Raw genomic sequence first — 17,577 nt, forward strand, 5'->3', positions numbered from 1 at the left:
ATTCTCCAATCTCTTCCTAGTTAACCGGCGACTGGACGAGTGGGTGGATAAAAATCGCCTGGCGCTGACCAAGACGGCAAAGGACGCGGTTCAGAAGAACACAGACCAGTACCTGAACGAACTGTCGGAGCAGCCGGAGCGGAAAATCACCAGAAACCAGAAGAGGAAACACGATGAGATCAATCATGTGCAGAAGGTGAGTCTGCCCCCCCCTACATCCTTCCATATGGTGGTCTTATTCTGCCCCTCCGTACATCCTTCCATATGGTGGTCTTATTCTGCCCCTCCGCACATCCTTCAATATGGTGGTCTTATTCTGCCCCTCCGTACATCCTTCCATATGGTGGTCTTATTCTGCCCCTCCGTACATCCTTCCATATGGTGGTCTTATTCTGCCCCTCCGCACATCCTTCAATATGGTGGTCTTATTCTGCCCCTCCGTACATCCTTCCATATGGTGGTCTTATTCTGCCCCTCCGCACATCCTTCCATATGGTGGTCTTATTCTGCCCCTCCGCACATCCTTCAATATGGTGGTCTTATTCTGCCCCTCCGTACATCCTTCCATATGGTGGTCTTATTCTGCCCCTTCGCACATCCTTCCATATGGTGGTCTTATTCTGCCCCTCCGCACATCCTTCCATATGGTGGTCTTATTCTGCCCCTCTGCACATCCTTCCATATGGTGGTCTTATTCTGCCCTTCCGTACATCCTTCCATATGGTGGTCTTATTCTGCCCCTCTGCACATCCATCCTTCCTCCCGGGGGGTGCACTCAGCCTCTTGGCCGGCCTCGCCCGGGGGGCCACATATTTGATTTAAAGTCAGTTTCTGCAGAATACGCGCAGCGACTAGAACACTAAAGGTGCGATTTATAGATGCTTCACAAGGCTGTGTGCTTAGTTTTCAGTCGATTGAGCTGTACACTCCTTTTTGTGCACCTTGTTAATGGTGACTTATCGCCCTTTCGCTCACAGGATTGAGCATGTTGTAATTCAGCATGTCCAATCGTTTTATTCCACAAACAGCCAGTACATATGACATGATCGGTTGTTGTCTCTGAAATCGCAAGGTTTGGATGACCTTAATTCAGTCTGTAATTGGCAAGGTTGTGTTGTATTCACCCTACTTTCCATACACTTTCCAGACGTACGCAGAGATGGATCCCACCACAGCCGCGCTGGAGAAGGAACACGAGGCGGTGAGTCCGCGCCGGAGCGTAAGGTGAATACCTCTAACAGTTATACGGTTCCTCCCTAACTTTTTTAAAAATAAATTTAATAATCTTCAGATTACAAAAGTTAAATACGTAGACAAGATTCACATCGGGAACTACGAAATCGACGCTTGGTACTTCTCTCCGTTCCCGGAGGATTACGGGAAGCAGCCCAAGCTGTGGGTGTGCGAATATTGCCTGAAGTACATGAAGTTCGAGAAAAGTTATCGCTATCATCTGGTGAGACATTGCGCCGCTCATTTCTTCTGGTAGTTGGTAACATTGAATAGCAGATACCTGTACACGATGGGGTATAACTTGTGGATTTCAGCCGGGGCCCCCAGTCACGTAACAGGGCCCCCCGCACAACGAGACTCCCAACAATCTGCAGGTTATCACTTAGTTGGATCCCTTGAAAGTAGTAAGAATTTGTGGGTGGCTTCACGCAGACCTCACCACATCCTTCTTTTTGTGACTACCCAGGGCCTGTGCCAGTGGCGGCAACCTCCAGGGAAGGAAATCTACAGAAAGAACAACATCTCCGTGTACGAGGTCGATGGCAAAGACCACAAGATCTACTGCCAAAATCTGTGTCTCCTGGCCAAACTCTTCTTGGACCACAAGACGCTGTACTTCGACGTGGAGCCATTCGTCTTTTACATTCTGACGGAGGTCGACCGGCAGGGAGCGCACATCGTGGGGTATTTCTCAAAGGTAATTTCAGAAATAAAAATAAGTTCCTCGTCTCTGCTCCTAACGTGAGGAATAACTGAGGATCCGTGTTGTTGCAGGAGAAGGAGTCTCCAGATGGAAACAACGTGGCTTGTATCCTGACCCTGCCCCCGTACCAGCGGCGCGGCTACGGAAAGTTCCTCATCGCCTTCAGTAAGTGACCGGATGCCACTAACTGTTTAGAGGGGGAATTCTGGTTTTAACAATTTAGATGAGTTAATGGTACTCTGGCACCGTGCACAGGGGGATCCCCACCACCCGCTGCTGTTCCCTGTGCGGGGAAATCTTGGTGACCGGATCGTCTTCTGTGTCTCAGGTTATGAACTCTCTAAACTGGAGAACACCGTGGGATCACCCGAAAAGCCATTGTCAGACCTGGGCAAACTGAGCTACCGCAGCTACTGGTCCTGGGTGCTCCTGGAGATCCTGCGAGACTTCCGGGGGACGCTCTCCATCAAGGACCTGAGGTGATGTCCCACCCTAGCTCATTCCCGTCACGGTCTCATCTATCTGCCACATTTTGTAACTTTCCGTCATTCTTCCCATCCAGCCGGATGACGAGTATCACACAGAACGACATCATCGGGACTCTGCAGTCACTGAACATGGTCAAATACTGGAAGGGGCAACATGTTATCTGCGTCACCCCCAAACTGGTGGAGGAACACCTTAAGAGCGCGCAGTATAAGAAGCCCCCCATTACAGGTATGAGCCGGTTCCTCGGTGGTGTGCCGGCGTTCCCGGCTGGTCAGTATGTGTCGTCCAGTTTGACGCTCGGTACTTGGGATTGATCTGTTCTTCTTCTCTGTGCAGTGGATTCGTTGAACCTAAAGTGGGCCCCCCCGAAACACAAGTTAATAAAGGTGTCTAAAAAGTGAGGTGACAGCGGACACAAGCTTGGATGAGGTCGTGTGTGTTGGGGCGACCTTCCCGGCGCCCAGTAATTCGCACCAGTAGGACGTGGTACCCGGCGGTCGTCCTGTGAACGCGCTACATGTAGCGGCTCCAGATGTTCATTTCTCTTCTGTTATATTTTTATATAATAAATTGTCTTCTTTTTTTTGTACGATGGGTTCGAAATTATGAACGTTTTCCGCACAAACGACAGATTACTCCTCGGTCTTTGTAGATGGCGCGGGACATCCCTGCCCCATATTCTCACAGGACCAGGAATAAAGTGTTATGGTCTCTGGATGCTGATTTACAGTTCTCTGTCCTTGTGCAAACTCGGCCGTTACCGAGGAATATCCGACTGATGGGGCCGGAGGACCACGAACGAGGCGTGTGACTATAAAGGGCTGTACACGTCATGAGTGAGCACTTAGATGTTCGAGTGGTCGTTACGCAAGTCGAGTCTTCTATATTTCTCCTCTCTAGTAACGAAACTCAAATATTTATCCGGCAAACCCCCGCGAGGTCTGGGGGGGGGGGATGAAAATCACTGAAATGAAATGGGAACAGCATGGGGAAGATGCCCGGACGTATATTTGACTCCAACGTCGCTGCTGGGAACAATGTTGTCAGAGGATTACGCAACTTTTACGGAATGACAATAAAACATAACAAAACCGAAGATGAAAGTGAAAAAGTTAGGAAATATTCTTTCCTGTATAATTACATGTATATAAGGAAAGTTAATAAAGGGAAAAAAACCTCCTCCTCAACCCCTTTGGCTATATTCACACTCAGTGGTTTTTAAAAAATGCAGCACTTTTCCATTTCGGTCAGGGAAAAATAAACAATTGTGTGCATTAGTTTTATGACGTCTCATCGCTTTTGCTGGGACTGTAAAATCAGCTTTTAATTTGCATCAAACGCATTAAAAACGATGAAAAAAAATCTAACGTAAACATAGCACTTATTGCTGGGCCCTCGCTCACCATATTACCCTGTTACGCATAACTGCAGTACATGACATAGTAGAGGAGGAAATAAAACTACACCTACCGGTAGTCTCTCCGGTCAATATCATTTTAACATTTTACTGCCATATCTGGGACTCTAAACCTTACAAATTTTATGCGGACAAAGCAAAAACTGGCAAAAGGTAGAAGGAAGTGGAACTCCGATACACCCTGCATTAGACATAAAGGAGGGACTCCGATACACCCTGCATTAGACATAAAGGAGGGACTCCGATACACCCTGCATTAGACATAAAGGAGGGACTCCGATACACCCTGCATTAGACATAAAGGAGGGACTCCGATACACCCTGCATTAGACATAAAGGAGGGACTCCGATACACCCTGCATTAGACATAAAGGAGGGACTCCGATACACCCTGCATTAGACATAAAGGAGGGACTCCGATACACCCTGCATTAGACATAAAGGAGGGACTCCGATACACCCTGCATTAGACATAAAGGAGGGACTCCGATACACCCTGCATTAGACATAAAGGAGGGACTCCGATACACCCTGCATTAGACATAAAGGAGGGACTCCGATACACCCGGCATGAGACAGAGAGGAGGGACTCCGATACACCCTGTATTAGACATAAAGGAGGGACTCTAATACACCCTGCATTAGACATAAAGGAGGGACGCTGATACACCCTGCATTAGACATAAAGGAGGGACTCCGATACACCCTGCATTAGACATAAAGGAGGGACTCCGATACACCCTGCATTAGACATAAAGGAGGGACTCCGATACACCCTGTATTAGACATAAAGGAGGGACTCTGATACACCCTGTATTAGACATAAAGGAGGGACTCTACACCCTGCATTAGACATAAAGGAGGGACTCCGATACACTCTGTATTACACATAAAGGAGGGACTCTGATACACCCTGCATTAGACATAAAGAAGGGACTCTGATACACTCTGTATTACACATAAAGGAGGGACTCTGATACACCCTGTATTAGACATAAAGGAGGGACTCTGATACACCCTGTATTAGACATAAAGGAGGGACGCTGATACACCCTGCATTAGACATAAAGAAGGGACTCCGATACACCCTGCATTACACATAAAGGAGGGACTCTGATACACCCTGTATTAGACATAAAGGAGGGACTCTGATACACCCTGTATTAGACATAAAGGAGGGACGCTGATACACCCTGCATTAGACATAAAGAAGGGACTCTGATACACTCTGTATTACACATAAAGGAGGGACTCTGATACACCCTGCAATAGGGCTGCTTCTCACTTGCGAATTTCTAGCAGTAGAGCAATGCGATAAAATCTCGCATTGGAATCGGACACATGTTAGTGAATGATTCAGCTCGCATTTGCGTTTTTTTGTTGTTTTTTTTTTCCCCTCAGTCCAAATCGGACTGAGAAAAAATCGCAGCATGCTGCTTTTTTGAGAGTGTCTACTGTGAGTCTCTCCAATGCAAGTCTATGGGAGCATGTAAAAAATCAGATGTCATGGGACGGCACTCACACCATCCTAGTGACATCCGATTTTTCTAAATACATTTCTCGCATGTGTCCTAAAACACTGGAAACGAGTAAGGTCTCACAATGTCTGTCAATCACTATTCTCTGTCAGTCGGTCTCTCCCCCTCGGTCTCTATTCTCTCTCTGTCGGTCGGTCACTATCTCTGTCCCTCACTCTCTGTCCATGTCGGTCTATCCCTCTCCCCCCCCCCCCCTTCTCTCTCTCATACTCATCGATTCCCGATCACCAGCGCGGCGCTGCACGGCGTTCACACTACTCCGGCGGCTTCTCCTCTTTGGAAAAAGCCGGCCGCTCATTATTCAATCTCGCATTCCCTGCTTTCCCCGCCCACCGGCGCCTATGATTGGTTGCAGTCAGACACGCCCCCACGCTGAGTGACAGCTGTCTCACTGCAACCAATCACAGCAGCCAGTGGGCGTGTCTATGCTGTGCAGTAAAATAAATAAATTAATACGGCGTGCGGTTCCCCCCCCCAATTTTAATACCAGCCAGATAAAGCCATACGGCTCAAGGCTGGTATTCTCAGGATGGGGAGCTCCACGTTACGGGGAGCCCCCCAGCCTAACAATATCAGCCAACAGCCGCCCAGGATGGCCGCTTCTATTAGATGCGACTGTTCTGGGACTGTACCCGGCTCTTCCCGATTTTGCCCTGGTGCGTTGGCAATCGGGGTAATAAGGAGTTAATGCCAGCCCATAGCTGCCACTAAATCCTAGATTAATCATTGCAGGCGTCTATGAGACACCCTCCATGATTAACCTGTAAATTAAAGTTAATAAACACACACAGTGAAAAAATCCTTTATTTGCAATAATAAACAATAACAAAGACCCTCGTTCACCACTTTATTAAGTACCCAAAAAACCCATTCATGTCCGACGTAATCCACGTAGGTCCAGTGTTGCTTCCAGCTCTGCTACTTGAAGGTGACAGGAGCTGCAGAAGACACCGCCGCTCCGGTCACCTCCACGCAGCAACTGAGGTGAGAAGCGTGATCAGCTGATGTCACTCAGGTTACTCGCGGACACTGCTGGATCCTCCAACAGTGACTGCAAGTCACCCGAGTGACAGCGATGAAGTCACAGGTGAGTTGCAGTCACGGGGGGAGGATCCAGCTGGCCGCGGGTAACCTGAGTGACGGCAGCGCTAATCGCGCTGCTCAATTCAGTCACTCAGGAGATTAGCGGTCACCGGTGAATCCTTCACGGGTGACCGCTAATCAGGACGCAACACAGACAGAGCCGCGGCATGACAATGAAGTCGGGTGAAGTCCACCCGAGTTAATTCTGATCACGCGGCTCTGTGTCTGCTGTCATCTGCCATTCAGCTCTGCTACATGGCTGTCTGTGGCTGCTGTCAGCGGCCATGTAGCAGAGCTGAATGGCAGATGACAGCTGCTGAGAAAAAAAGGATCACACACGCATTTGACACGCACTGCAATCATGAGAAAAATCTCAGGATCGCAGTGCAGTTGCATTGCACTCTGACCTAACGTGAACTAAAATCAGCCGAGTTTTTTCCAGCCAACTCGGACCGATTTTACTCACATAGATGTTTCCAGCCATAGACCTAAACGAGGGACTCTGATACACCCTGCATTAGACATAGAGGAGGGACTCCGATACACCCTGCATTAGACATAGAGGAGGGACTCCGATACACCCTGCATTAGACATAAAGGAGGGACTCTGATACACCCTGCATTAGACATAAAGGAGGGACTCCGATACACCCTGCATTAGACATAAAGGAGGGACTCTGATACACCCTGCATTAGACATAGAGGAGGGACTCTGATACACCCTGCATTAGACATAAAGGAGGTGACTCTGATACACCCTGCATTAGACATAAAGGAGGGACTCTGATACACCCTGCATTAGACATAAAGGAGGGACTCCGATACACCCTGCATTAGACATAAAGGAGGGACTCTGATACACCCTGCATTAGACATAGAGGAGGGACTCTGATACACCCTACATTAGACATAAAAGAGGGACTCCGATACACCCTGTATAGAGACATAGAGGGCCAGCTCATGCCACGTGTCCAGCTTGGATACCCAATAATTGTATGGCACAGAGGAATAACGGAGGATAATGGTACGGTCGGCTATGTAATCCTTCACTATCTTGATAAACTTATCCCTCCTTGTAAGAGTATCCCATGCATCAGGGACTGGGAAGGTCTAATGAAACTGTCCCAGACTTTTGATAGTGTTCCCCGGCCTCTGTTGGTTCCACTGTCTGTCTCCCTCTATTCCTTGATTTTTTAAAGAACTCTGATCTCTGCCGCCAGCGTAGTCAGATGAGAATTTTTTCAACAATTCTTTAACTATGGCCTTCTGGTATTGCACCATTTCAGTAGCCCTCTCGATCGAAGGAAGGTGAGATGGAAAGTTTTTTTTGTGTTGGTCGAGAAGGGTGAATAACCAGTAATCAATGTTGCACAAAATATGTATTACACAAGGGTCATGGGAAAGGAAACAGCACATAAATTCAGCCATGTGTGCTAGACACCCAACAGGCAAGACGTCCCTGTCCCTTCCAGAGAAACGACTGTCCATGTCCTCCTAAGCCTTCTCCTCCTTATCCGTGCTGAGAAGATGTGATGAGGTTGGGTAGTATCACCCTGTGTATTTTCTTCCTCCTTCTCCACCTGTTCCACATACAAAGCTTCCTCTTTCGTTGTGAGCAGCGAGTATTTCAGTATACACAGAAGCTGATTATGGCGTCATCACTAATCACCATCTTGGTTGATTCCTCAAAGTTTTGGAGAACCGTAGCGGATGTCAGATATTCATGGCCACTCATCGGTTCTTATATGTGGAAGCTAACCGGAATACCGAAGGGAATTTTGTAGCTGGTATTCAACTACAACCCCCTGCTGCCCACAAAGCCTGGACAATGTGTAATGTTAAGTTCTAGCGTGTGGGCAGATCACAAACCAGTGGGAGAGCTGGAACTTGAAAGCACTGCTGAAGCTGTGCCAGACCGGCAGCAGCTGTAGGTGACTTGTGTAATTGGCGCACATGCAGTGCACCTTCACAAGTAACTGAGGCAAATCTGGGTAGGGTTTTCAGAGAGCACTGAACCACTAAGTTGTGCACGTTGGCTAGACATGGTACATGTGCAAGCTTGCCAAGCTTCAGAGCCTAGACCATGTTACAGCCATTATCACACATGACCATTCCTGGTTGGAGGATCATTGGAGAGAGCCACAGATCTGGATGGTCTGTTAGAGCTTTCAGCGACTCTGTGGTGGTGTGTGCCGTTTGTTACCTAAAGACATGAGTTTCCGCAGAGCCTGTTGCCGCTTCACAGAGGCCGTGCTGCAGAGCGTTCAGCTTGTGACCGATAAGGACAACCATTTTGACATGGTGGAGAAGGAGGTGGTGCAGGAACTGGTGTAGGAGGTGGAGGAAACCCTAATGGAACTAAGACCAGCAATTCTGAGTGTTGGTAGCACATGTGCCGTCTCAGGCTCCACCCAGTGTGCCATCATGGAAATATAGCATTCGTGGCCACAAGCTTTTGTCCACGTGTCGGTGGTCATGTGTACCTTCCCAGTAACTGTGTTGGTCAGGGCACAGGTGATGTTACATGACGTGCTTGTGTAAGGCAGAGACGGCACACCGGGAGAAATAGGGACTGCTGGGAACAGAGTACAGGGAGACGACCACCACCACGAGGTTACAGAAAACATCAGTGTCCACAAGCCTAAATGGCAACTTATCCAGGGCAAGCAGTCTAAAAATTTGTCTGTTTAGTGTTTGGACCTGTGGGTGGGCGGCTGCGTATTTCCGCTTGCGTTCCAAAGCCTACAGTAGAGACCAGGGCCGGATTAAGGTTGGTGGGGGCCCCTGGGCAGAAAATCTGGTGGGGGCCCCATAAACGTTAACATTTTTAGCCATAACAGTAGAGCACGAACTGTAGCATTTAGATATAAATTCAATGAACCTTTATCTTATCCTCTTCTGCCACATTCAGATTTACAGGACTACAATACAGATACAGTCCAGGATCACTCACAGCCGTCACTTATACACACAGTACAATACAGATACAGTCCAGGATCACTCACAGCCGTCACTTATACACACAGTACAATACAGATACAGTCCAGGATCACTCACAGCTGTCACTTATACACACAGTACAATACAGACACAGTCCAGGATCACTCACAGACGTCACTTATACACACAGTACAATACAGATACAGTCCAGGATCACTCACAGCCGTCACTTATACACACAGTACAATACAGACACAGTCCAGGATCACTCACAGTCTCAGTGGGCCCCATCCACACGCAGACACGCACATACACATACAGGCATACGTACATATACATATTTGAAGACGAATTCACAAAAATACATTTAAACAGACAAATATATGCACAGTCATATACACTGACATACATGCAGACACAGGCGCATTACAGGTGTTAATATGGAGAAGTCACAAGCAGCATCACTCACCTCCCCCGCTTGTTTCCGTCCCGCTCCTCCAGGACATGTGGCTGTGTTGCATGATGGCCATCACTAACAGTCATGACTGCACACCGTGCACACTGACACAGCACTGCTGTATATACATCACAGGATGGGCTGGGGCCTACATTATATACATTACAGGAGGGGCAGGGGGCATAGACATTACGGGGGGGGGGCATAGATGTTACTGGAGTGGCAAACAGCTCTGGTGGCGTACACATTACTGGGATGGGTGGCTTAGCGCTCTGGGGTGCCGCACAGACTGCTCTGATTCATATATATACACACACAGCTCTGCTTCTCACACACACACACACACACACACACACACAGCTCTGCTTCACACACACACACACACAGCTCTGCTTCACACACACACACACACACACAGCTCTGCTTCACACACACACACACACACACACACACAGCTCTGCTTCACACACAGCTCTGCTTCACACACACACACACACACACAGCTCTGCTTCACACACACACACACACAGCTCTGCTTCACACACACACACACACAGCTCTGCTTCACACACAGCTCTGCTTCACACCACACATCTTTCTTCAGCTCTGCTTCACACACACACACACACACACACACAGCTCTGCTTCACACACACACACACAGCTCTGCTTCACACACACACACACACAGACACACACACACAGCTCTGTTTCTCACACACACACACACACACACACAAACACATCTATCTTCAGCTCTGCTTCACACACACAGCTCTGCTTCACACACACACACACACACACACACACAGCTCTGTTTCACACACACACACACACACACAGCTCTGTTTCTCACACACACAGCTGTTTCTCTCTCACACACACACACACACACACACAGCTCTGTTTCTCACAGACACACACACATCTTTCTTCAGCTCTGCTTCACACACACACACACACCACACATCTTTCTTCGGCTCTGCCCTTACCTGCTCTGATGCCATCCTCCTGCTGCTCCAGTATATGCCGCCGTCCTCCTGCTGCTGTTCCGGTGCCACGGCCATCCTCCTGCTTCGGTGAGTCTCCTCTCCTGGCCGCGGTGTCCGTCTTCTCCTCTCCTGGCCGCGGCATCCGTCTTCTCCTCCGCGGCCACGGCGTCCGTCTTCTCCTCCGCGGCCGCGGCGTCCTGCTGTGACATCCGCGGCATCCTGCTGTGACGTCCGCAGCATTCAGCATTGGACGCCGCAGCAGAGCAGGGAGCAGGCACACCTCTGACCCCGGAAGTACAAGCGCTGGTACTTCCGGGGTCAATCAGCGTCCTGCGCCCGCAGTTTGTTTTTGCGTCTTAGAGACGCAGATACAAAAAAATGTAGGTGCGCCCCCCCCCCGCCGAAAACACAGCTGATTTATTAGACTGTCTTTACGGAGGGGGAGCGGGTGTGAAGAAAAAAAAAAATTGCTAACGGGTGGCAAGTATGGCCCTGGTGGTGGGGGCCCCCTTGGAAGCTCTTTTGGTGGGGGCCCCGGGGCTGAATCCCCGCCTGCCCCGCCTATAATCCGGCCCTGGTAGAGACAGATGGACTCTACGTTGGGACCAGAAAGTGGACGTGGTTGTTGATGGTGTTTGTGAATGTGCAGAGACAGGTGCGGGGGGGAGGCATCCACGCCAGTGTTCTGGACAGGACATTGACCAGCATGTAGCTCAGGGGAAGAGGCAATGAGGTCACCCGCAGATAATGATTGTGGACCCAGGTGCTCAGCCCACTTAGTCGGGTCCTTGGATAACGTACATGCTGGTGGAGGTCAGGCTGGTAGTGATCTGGCCCCTACTGAGCTTTGCACGGCACAGGTTATAAATGACCGTGCTCTTGTTTTCTGCACTTTTTGTAAAAAAAAAAAAAAAAAAAAAGCGCCTGACTGGGGAACACCTAACCCTTAAAAAAACAAAAAGACAAGTTCTAAAACCAGTATTTTATTAAAGATGGTTTTAAAGGTTGTTTGTTTTTTTCTGGGTGTTTATCCTCTAGGGTTGAGAATATATTTATATGGTCTTGAGTGAACAAGTCACCCTTAGCCTGTGATCTGGCCATGTGTGGTTGCTCTGGGGAACAGTTGTCCACTCTTCTGTGGTGCTGTCCTTGCTCTGCATGGCACCTTCCCACGTTGGGTTAGTGACTTCATTATCCACCACCTTGTCTTCCACTTCTACTCTGGTCCTCCTGATTTGTAGACTTAATCACCTCTTGAGACCGTAATTCCCATTCCCCACAGTCGGCTTCTTCTAACCATGGCTGCTCGAATATTTTGGCATCACCGCACACATATTGTCATCTGACTCTTGAAACGTGCATGATGAGAGTCCAGAAGAAACCATAAATGAAAGGTAAAGAGCTCCTCGGAGTCTCCAAGTGTGGGGTCTCTTGTCTCCTGAGACTCGCAATGCTGTGAGGATGGAGGATCAGGGTGAGGATTATGTGGTCAAGAGCAGACTCTCGGCTAGTGAGACTTGATCGTGTGGAAGACAGGATGATGCTTGTAAACACACTAAAAGCATTATCTGCCATCCAGCCCACAATCTGTTCACACTGTTCTGGCTTCAAGAATGGTGTCCCGTGTCCCCTGCAAAGTGAGACAGGAAGCTAGGTCTAGATGATAAGTATTTTTGGTGTCCTTCTGTGGCAAGCCCACTTTGCTGTGGCTCACAGCAAGGACTTCTACGTGCACCATCAGCGGGACGACTATTTCCACACCGCTCGGCTTGCACATTCTCAATTGTGTACGCAGCTAAAAGTAGTATTATGAAGAATAGAATTTATTTTTTAGGTAGCAGCAGCACGGTATGTAAGGATAGAATCTCTGCCTACAAGCTTCTAATACACTATACCTACTCAAGCAGCTTTTCCTACATTAAATGCAGCTAAGAACGGTATTATTAAAGAACACAATGTCTCTAAGGCTAGAATCACTGCCTACAAGTTTCTGATACACTATCCCTACTCCAGCAGCTTGTCCTACATTAAATGCAGCTAAAGCCTGCTTTACACCTTTCAATTAAGCATACGATATCGTATGCGATGTGACACGCCCCCATCGTATGTGCGGCACGTTCAATTTGTTGACCGTGTCGCACAATCGATTAAAAGCTGTCACACGTACTTACCCTTCCATACGACCTCGATGTGGGTGGAGAACATCCACTTCCTGGAGTGGGAGGGATGTTCGGCATCAGACGGCAGCCGGCCAATAGAAGCGGAGGAGCGGAGATGAGGGTGACGTAAAAATCCCGCCCACCTCCTTCCTTCTGCATAGCCGGCGGGATGCAGGTAAGATCTGTTCATTGTTCCCGGGGTGTCACACACTGCGATGTGTGCTGCCCCGGGAACATTGAACATCCCGACGTGCAATTTTTAGGAAATGAACGACGTGTATGCGATGAACAGTTTTATGTTCAATCGCAGTCGCACGTAGCTGTCACACACTACAACACCACTAACGATGCCGGATGTGCGTCACTTACGACGTGACCCCGCCGACACATCGTTAGATATGTTGTAGCGTGTAAAGCCCGCTTAAGAGCAGTATTATTAATAATAATAATAATAATAATCTTTATTTCTATAGCGCCAACATATTCCGCAGCGCTTTACATTATTAGAGAACACAAGGTCTCTTAAGGCTAGAATCACTGCCTACAAGTTTCTAATACACTATCCCTACTCCAGCAGCTTGTCCCACATTAACCCCTTAAGGACGAAGCCAGTTTTGTACTTCATGCCCAGGCCATTTTTTGCAATTTTGACCAGTGTCACTTTATAAGGTTATAACTCTGGAACGCTTCAATGGATCCCGGTGATTCTGAGATTGTTTTTTCGTAACATATTGGGCTTCATGTTAGAGGTAAATTTAGGATGATATTTTTTTATCATATTTATGAAAAAATCTGAAATTTGACAAAAAAATTAAAAATTTTGCAATTTTCAAACTTTTAATTTTTATGCCCATGTGAGTTATGTCACACAAAATAGTTAATAGATAACATTTACCACTTGTCTAATTTAGATCAGCGCAATTTTTTAAACAAAATTTTTTGGGGTTAGGAAGTTAGAAGGGTTCAAAGTTCATCAGCAATTTCCCATTTTTTCAACAAAATTTACAAAACCATTTTTTTAGGGACCACATCCTATTTGAAGTGACTTTGAGAGGCCTGGGTGACAGAAAATACCCAAAAGTGACACCATTCTAAAACCTGCACCCCTCAAGGTACTCAAAACCACATTCAAGAAGTTTATTAACCCTTCAGGTGCTTCACAGGAACTAAAGTAATGTGGAATGAAAAAAAATAAAAATTAACATTTTACCTAAAAATGTTACTTTAGCACTAATTTTCTTTTTCAAGAGGTATCACCAAAAATTGGACCTCACACTTTGTTACCCACTTTCTTATGAGCGCGCCGATACCCCACATGTGGTCAGAAACCTTTGTTTGGGTAAATGGGAGGGCTCGGAACGAAAGGAGCAATATTTGAATTTTGGAAAGCAAAGTTGGCTGAAACAGATTGCGGGCACCATGTTGCATTTACAGATCCCCTAAGGTACCTAAAGAGCAGGAACCCCCCTCAAGTGACCCCATTTTGGAAACTAGACCCCTTAAGGTTTCTATCGAGGGGTATAGTGAGCATTTTGGACCCACAGGTACTTCACAGATTTTGATAACGTTACGTTGTCATATTGAAAATTGACATTTTTTTCTCAAAAATGTTCCTTTAGCATCAATTCTCTCACTTTTTCAAGAGGTAATTCCAAAAATTTGACTCAAATGTTTGTTACCCACTTTTTTATGAGTGCGGTGATACCTCACATGTGGTCTGAAACCTTTGTATGGACAAATGGGAGGGCTTGGAACGAAAGGAGCAATATTTGAATTTTGGAAAGGAAATTTGGCTGAAAAAGATTGCGGGCACCATGTTGCATTTGGAGGACCCCTAAGGTACGTAAACAGCAAAAATCCACCACAAGTGACCCCATATTGGAAACCAGGCCTCTCAAGGAATTTATCTAGATGTTTGGTGAGTACCCTGAACCCCCAGGTGCTTCACAGACGTTTATAACGTTGAGCCATGAAAATAAAAAAATAAAATTTTACCACAAAATTGTTACTTCAACCACATAGCTTTTTTTTTTAACAAGAGTAAAAGGAAAAAAAGCTGCATAAAATGTATTGTGCAATTTCTCCTGAGTATGCAGATACCTTATATGTGGTGGAAATCAACTGTTTGGGTGCATAGCAGGGCTCGGAAGGGAAAAAGTGCCATTTGACTGAAGATTTGGCTGGACGCTATGTCGCATTTGGAAAGCCCCTAAAGTGCCTAAACAGTGGAGGCCCCCCACAAGTGACCCCATTCTGGAATCAAGACACCTCAAGGCTTTTATCTAGGTGTATATTGAGCATTTTGAATTCACGAATACTTCACAGAATTTGATAAGCTTAGGTTGCCATATTGAAAATTTTCATTTTTTTCACAAAAATGTTTCTTTAGCATCACATTTCTCACTTTTTCAAGAGGCAACAACAAAACATAGACCCCACAGGTTGTTATCCAATTTCTTGTGAGCGCAGGGATACCCCATATGTGGCCAAAAACCTCTGTTTGGATAAATGGGAGGGCTTGGAATGGAAGGAGCACAATTTGAATTTTGGAAAAGTTTAAATAAATTGCGCGCACCATGTCACATTAGCAGCAGGGCCTCTTGGGTACCTATGCATTAGAAACCCCCCACAAGTGACTCCATTTTGGAAACTGGACCCCTCAAGGATTTTATTCAGGAGTATAGTAAGCATTTTGAATCCACAGGTACTTCACAAAAATGTTGCTGTAGCAACAAATTTCTCACTGTTAAGGCTACTTTACACGCTGCGATATCGGTCCCAATAACGCTAGCGTGGGTACCTGCCCCCATCTGTTGTGCGACACGGGCAAATCGCTGCCCGTGCCGCACAACATCGCGCAGACCCATCACACATACCTGCCCGGCGACGTCGCTGTGACCGGCGAACCGCCTCCTTTCTAAGGGGGCGGTCCGTGCGGCGTCACAGCGAAGTCACTGAGCGGCCGCCCAATAGAAGCGGAGGGGCGGAGATGAGTGGCCGGAACATCCCGCCCACCTCCTTCCTTCCTCATAGCGGCAGGTAAGGAGAGGTTCCCCGTTCCTGCGGCGTCACACATAGCGATGTGTGCTGCCGCAGGAGCGACGAACTACATCGTTACTGCTGCAGTAACGATAATCGAGAATGGACCCCCATGTCACCGATGAGCGATTTTGCACGTTTTTGCAACGATGCAAAATCGCTCATTGGTGTCACACGCAGCAACATCGCTAATGTGGCCGGATGTGCGTCACAAATTCCGTGACCTCAATGACTCCACATTAGCGATGTCGCAGCGTGTAAAGCCCCCTTTAGGCTATGTGGCCATGATCCAGCGACACGGCGTCTAGTACACAGTGTCAGCCTTCCTGCAGAGATGTGAGTGTTGTCCACGGGAGAACGCAGCTGCCCATGCCCACGATTTTGGTTCAGGCTGCTGTGGAGCTCTATGCTACCTGCAGAGAACACTCTTGTCTCCGCAGCATAAATTGACATGCTGAGGCTCGGGAAGCTGCGCCACAGGTCAGTTTATGCTGCGGAGAAAAGAAGCACATTGGGCATGGGATTTCTAAAAATCCTTCCACTGTGCTTCTACTGCACAACGCAGCGTTATGGATGCAGGGAAAACACTCTGCGCCCACAACGCTGCAAACCCTGATTGTGGGCACATAGCCTAAAATGCTACAATGGATGAATGGATAGATGTCAAACATATATAACGTCCTACCCCCCTGCATTTTCTAAGCTGGCGCCCTTCAGTGACTTTCATGTGGCACTAAAGGGTGCCTAGCCTTATATTTAGCCCAAAAAGAAAAAAAAAAAGAATTAAAATAAATGACGTGGGGTCCCCCCTATTTTTGATAGCCAGCTAGGGTAAAGCAGACAGCTGTAGCCTGCAAACCACAGCTGACAGCTTCACCTTGGCTGGTGATCAATTTGGAGGGCTCCCCAAGCTGTTTTTTTTTTAATTATTTATAAATAAATAATTAAAAAAAAACAACAAACGTAGGGTCCCCCCAAATTAGATCACCAGCCAAGGTGAAGCTGACAGCTGGGGTCTGGTATTCTCAGGGTCCTGGTGCGGTGGCAAACGGGGTAATAAATGGGGTTGATACCAGATGTGTAATGTCACCTGGCATCAAGCCCAGCAATTAGTTATGTCACGGCATCTATTTGATACCAGACATAACTAATTGACAGTAATAATAAAAAAATTGACAACAAACAAAAATTTTATTTGAAAAAACACTCCCCAAAAACATTCCCTCTTTGGCCAATTTATTGAAAAGAAAAAAAAAAAAAAAAATCGGGTCCCTGCTGTAATCCATTGTGAAAGTCCCGCGGCGATTCTGGACCTTCTAGAATATGGGGGGCACGTTCAGGGAACGTATCCCCCATTTTCTAGGAGTGCAGATCCTCCATTTGAGGAGAGTGGGTGCAAAGAATTTGCACCCACTTTCCCCGGGTCACGGCTGCAGAGTGCGAGCAGCAGCAGCAGCGTCTCTGAGTCAGACACAGGAAGTGGAGCTGACAGCCGCGCTCTGCAGTGACCGGCGTGCACTGTGAAGG

General features: G+C 47.5%; 1 protein-coding gene across 1 annotated transcript in view; it reads left to right on the forward strand.

Annotated features, from left to right (window-relative positions):
• The window catches only part of KAT8 (lysine acetyltransferase 8), a 33,542-nt gene extending 30,528 nt beyond the window's left edge, over nt 1-3,014 (forward strand). The window contains exons 4-11 of the mRNA XM_075318626.1: nt 21-196; nt 1,148-1,201; nt 1,292-1,456; nt 1,700-1,930; nt 2,008-2,101; nt 2,265-2,415; nt 2,499-2,653; nt 2,762-3,014. Of these exons, the coding sequence (XP_075174741.1) occupies nt 21-196; nt 1,148-1,201; nt 1,292-1,456; nt 1,700-1,930; nt 2,008-2,101; nt 2,265-2,415; nt 2,499-2,653; nt 2,762-2,826 (1,091 nt within the window). The 3' untranslated portion in view covers nt 2,827-3,014. The remainder of the gene's footprint in view (nt 1-20; nt 197-1,147; nt 1,202-1,291; nt 1,457-1,699; nt 1,931-2,007; nt 2,102-2,264; nt 2,416-2,498; nt 2,654-2,761) is intronic.
• The last annotated feature ends 14,563 nt before the right edge of the window (nt 3,015-17,577 follow it).

This window comes from Anomaloglossus baeobatrachus, chromosome 7 (genome assembly GCF_048569485.1).
Source record: "Anomaloglossus baeobatrachus isolate aAnoBae1 chromosome 7, aAnoBae1.hap1, whole genome shotgun sequence".
NCBI classification, from domain to species: Eukaryota; Metazoa; Chordata; class Amphibia; order Anura; family Aromobatidae; genus Anomaloglossus; species Anomaloglossus baeobatrachus.